The 3,607-nt window shown below is 45.0% G+C and overlaps 1 protein-coding gene across 1 annotated transcript; it reads right to left on the bottom strand.

The window, feature by feature from the left end:
* Positions 1–423: 423 nt before the first annotated feature.
* LOC149231171 (uncharacterized) lies at positions 424–1,482 on the bottom strand. The gene has a single exon (XM_089381561.1). The coding sequence runs from the start codon at positions 1,480–1,482 to the stop codon at positions 424–426; it is 1,059 nt and encodes a 352-aa protein (XP_089237687.1).
* Positions 1,483–3,607: the final 2,125 nt, after the last annotated feature.

The raw sequence follows: 3,607 nt of genomic DNA, 5'->3' as shown, positions 1-3,607 counted from the left end.
TGCTCTGGATTCTTCTACTAGTTGCCAGACTTCCTCTTTTAGCATATCCCAGAAGGCATGAAAGAAGGTCGTTGTGAACCCATCGGGACCGGGAGCCTTGCCCTCTTTGAGTTGTTTCATGGCATCATCCACCTCCTCTAAGCTAATGGGGCGCATTAAGTGTTCATTCTGTTCCTCTGTGATAATTTTTGGAATATTGCTGGTGATTTTATTTATGGCTTGTTGCCTATCTTCACCTTGCTCTTGGTGAACTTCTTGGAAGTGATTGAGGAGCTCGTCTTCAATCCCTTCATGCGTTTCTATCTTGTCTCCTGCGCGATTTTGAATGAAGGGGATGTTATTGGTCATTCTCCGTTGTACTGTGGTTCTATGAAAGAATTTGGTATTACGCTCCCCTTCCTTTAACCATCGAACTCTTGACTTTTACCTCCAATAGATTTCTTCCTGCTTTTCTCTTTCGTTTAATAGGTTGTGAATATGGCGTTCCTTTTCCAACGTTTCCTCCGTGTGTCCCTCTGTGATGATCTGCTGGTGAAGGTTATCCCGGTCCTGTAGTATCTTTTTCTTGTCCTCGAAGATGTTGCCAAAGGTTTCTTTGTTCCATCGTTTCAGATGGCTCTTGAGGAAAGTTAATTTCTTCTGAAATTGGTACATTTTTGCTCCTTCTGGCGGGGTGAATGAGGTCCAGATGTCCTTGACAAACGCTTTGAAGTTGGGATGAGTGAGCCAGAATCCCTCAAACTTGAAAGGTTTTTTGGTTGTGTTGCCGGGTCTTTGCCATTGAAGGGCTATTGGCCAATGATCTGAGCCGGAATGAGCCAGAATTGAAGCAGAGAAATCCCCTCCGATGTGAACCGCATTGTCCGAAAGGAGGAATCGATCCAGCTTGGAGGCTATTTGATGCTTGCCTGCCCTGCGATTACTCCAAGTGAAGGTACCATTGCAGAACGGCATGTCAATGAGGGAGGCCGAGTTTATGAATTCTTTGAATCGTCCAACCTCAGGCTCCAATCTGCTTCTTCCTCCCATCTTTTCTTCTGTTTTTGTGATCATGTTGAAGTCCCCTGCCATTATCCAAAGCGGGAATTTCCTACTGTTGCTGAGAATCTCAATAGTGTCCAGAAGCTCTATCTTGCTGCTGGTGTCTTGCGGGAAGTAAACATTTGACAGGTTGCCGTGAATGTTTGTCCCCAAAATGTGAAAGGTGGCCTGAATCAAATGATGCGTCGCTTGAAAGTCAGTAAGGGCGACTGCTTGAGTGTTCCAGGCTATAGCCAAACCGCCGGAGGCTCCACAAGCATCAACCGCTATAGTTCTGCATCCAGGCCAGGCTTTTGAAAAAAAACTGTCTAACATAGTGCTGTTGCATTTAGTCTCCTGAATAAAGAAAATTTGGGGCTTTTCCATCTTAACCATATTTTTCAACATCCTGAGTTTTCCGGGGCTGTTAAGCCCTCTTATATTCCATGATATAAGTTTCATGATTAACTACTGGTAGAGGGCTTGAAATACTTAGTCAATTTGGCGTAGCGACCAGAATCAACTAAGATTTTCCCAATTTCCATCGTCCTTTGCAAATCTGTCTTTCTTCCTCTTTTTTTTGAGTCCTTGTGTCGCTGAGTACTGTCCCATTGGCTACCTGGCTGAATTCCTAGTTGATTTTGGTAATAGGCTCGCGAGATGACCAGTTCTAGTTTGTCGAGTTGAAACTCGGGGATGGCGTCATATGCTTTCCTTCTGCATGCGGCCTCTATTTCTAAGAGATCAAGACCATGCAAGTCTATGCTTTCCGGTTCCTCGTCCATTATCTGCACTTGATTGCTGTCTTCGTTGTCTGGGTCGAGATACTGGGAAATGTCAGTTTTGCCATCCACCTCCATATTGTGGAGTTTATCATCCGTGCTGGTCCGATCCTTTTGCAGAATGATGGGGTTGGATAGGGGGGCGGAGGATTTGGGTGGGGAGAAGGAGGAAAGGGGAGGGGAGGATGATGAGGGAAGATCCTGGGCGGTCTCCATATTAGAGGGGGGATCATCAGAGGATTGACCAAGAATGCCGAAGCTGTTCTTGGTTACTGGGCCATGCGGCTTGCGGGGCTGGGGTTTGGGACCATTAGAGGGCTTTTTGTGCGCACGTTTTCGGTTGGAGACTTTAGTGAAGCCATCCTGAGCTGAGGAGCCTGAAGGATCAGAAGGGTTAGAAAGATTATTCAGAGGGCAGTCCCTGAAGAGGTGACCTAGGGCATGACACTTCCTGCATCGGAACGGGACATGCTCGTAGTCGAGGGGCTGTATCCACTCTTCGTCCCGATGAGCAAGCTCAACAGACTCAGGGAGAGGCTCATTAAGGCGAATAAAAACACAAATCCGAGCATAGGAGGTATACTTACGAGATAGGGTTTCCTCCGCTACTTTGATGAATTCGCCAATCCCATTGCCGATTCTTTTGAGGAGCTCCTCCCCCCAGTATTCGTCCGGGAGCGAATACAATCTGATCCAAACCGGAGCCCATGATAAATCTTCTTTGTCCGGGATGAATTTAGGGATCCAATCGCGTAAGTATAATCCAGCCGAGTTGAAAAAATAGGGTCCTCCGACTAGAATCCTGTGTTTGTCCTCCGTACAGTAGAAAATCGCAGTGAAGAATCCTTTCGGCCCTAGTTGTAGCGTTACATCCCCTTTGGGTTTCCATTTAGCAGCTATCCATCCCTTTAGGGCCCGTTCAGTTGGCCAGAAGCCGATGAACTTGCCAATCAGGGCATGGTCCGTCATGAACTGTATTCTATCATCGATCTTGTCTCCAGGCAGCTCGATTCTGGGTCTGACCTTAGCCGCTGGTCGGCAGGTACTAGATGTGATTTGCGGCTGTTCTCCAGGCATGTCGTTTTCTTCTTGCGATGTGCCATTGTTTTCTTTGCAGTTATTGTTATCGTTGAGATCAGATTGAGGGTTTTTCCCTCTATTCAGGATTTCTTCGTTCACTGATCCAAACATTACTTGGTGCTCAGGATTTGACTGCGGTGGGGAGGGCTCCGTCGCCCCCCCCTGGGGCTGCTCCATTCCTGTCTCGTATGGGCTTCAGGACAGAAAGCTGCAGCTTGCTCAGAGTCTGGGCCTGAGCGCTCTACTCTGTTGTCGGCGCCGTGTGCAGGTACTCACAAAACCCTAGCAGAGCCCGTTCGTCTCCGATCCGTCTTCCCCATATATGATATAATTTTTAGTTTTATTGTAATTTTTTATTATTTAAATTATATTTTTAAATATATAATTGTTTTTTTGAAATTATTTAAAAATATTTAAATTGCATAAATTATATCATTCAAATTTATATTTTCAACTCTGCCTGAGGTAGCTCAAGTGGCGATGGCATGGAATAAAGTCTCACCATCTTGGATTCGCATCTTGTACTACCCTCCCCAAATACTGGGTTCGAATCTTGTACTACCCTCCCGCGTTGGGGTGAATAATAGACATGTAAAACCGAAAATGAGAAAGTCCTACCAAGCTTAGCAAAAAAAATACATTTTCAATTTTTTTATTAAATTTCAATTAAAATTTTCCAAAAAAATATAACAAAATTAAATATTAAATATAATGTAAAAATTTAT

The sequence above is a fragment of the Pinus tabuliformis genome, chromosome J (genome assembly GCF_031772625.1).
Source record: "Pinus tabuliformis cultivar Carrire ecotype Pingquan chromosome J, CPIR1, whole genome shotgun sequence".
Taxonomy (NCBI): Eukaryota; Viridiplantae; Streptophyta; class Pinopsida; order Pinales; family Pinaceae; genus Pinus; species Pinus tabuliformis.
Note: the sequence above shows the minus strand (reverse complement) of the source record. Positions and strands in the feature narration are given on the sequence as shown.

What these genes read in the sequence shown, in the direction of transcription:
- LOC149231171 (XM_089381561.1), bottom strand. Translation starts at nt 1,482, where the DNA reads ATGAAACTTATATCATGGAATATAAGAGGGCTTAACAGCCCCGGAAAA.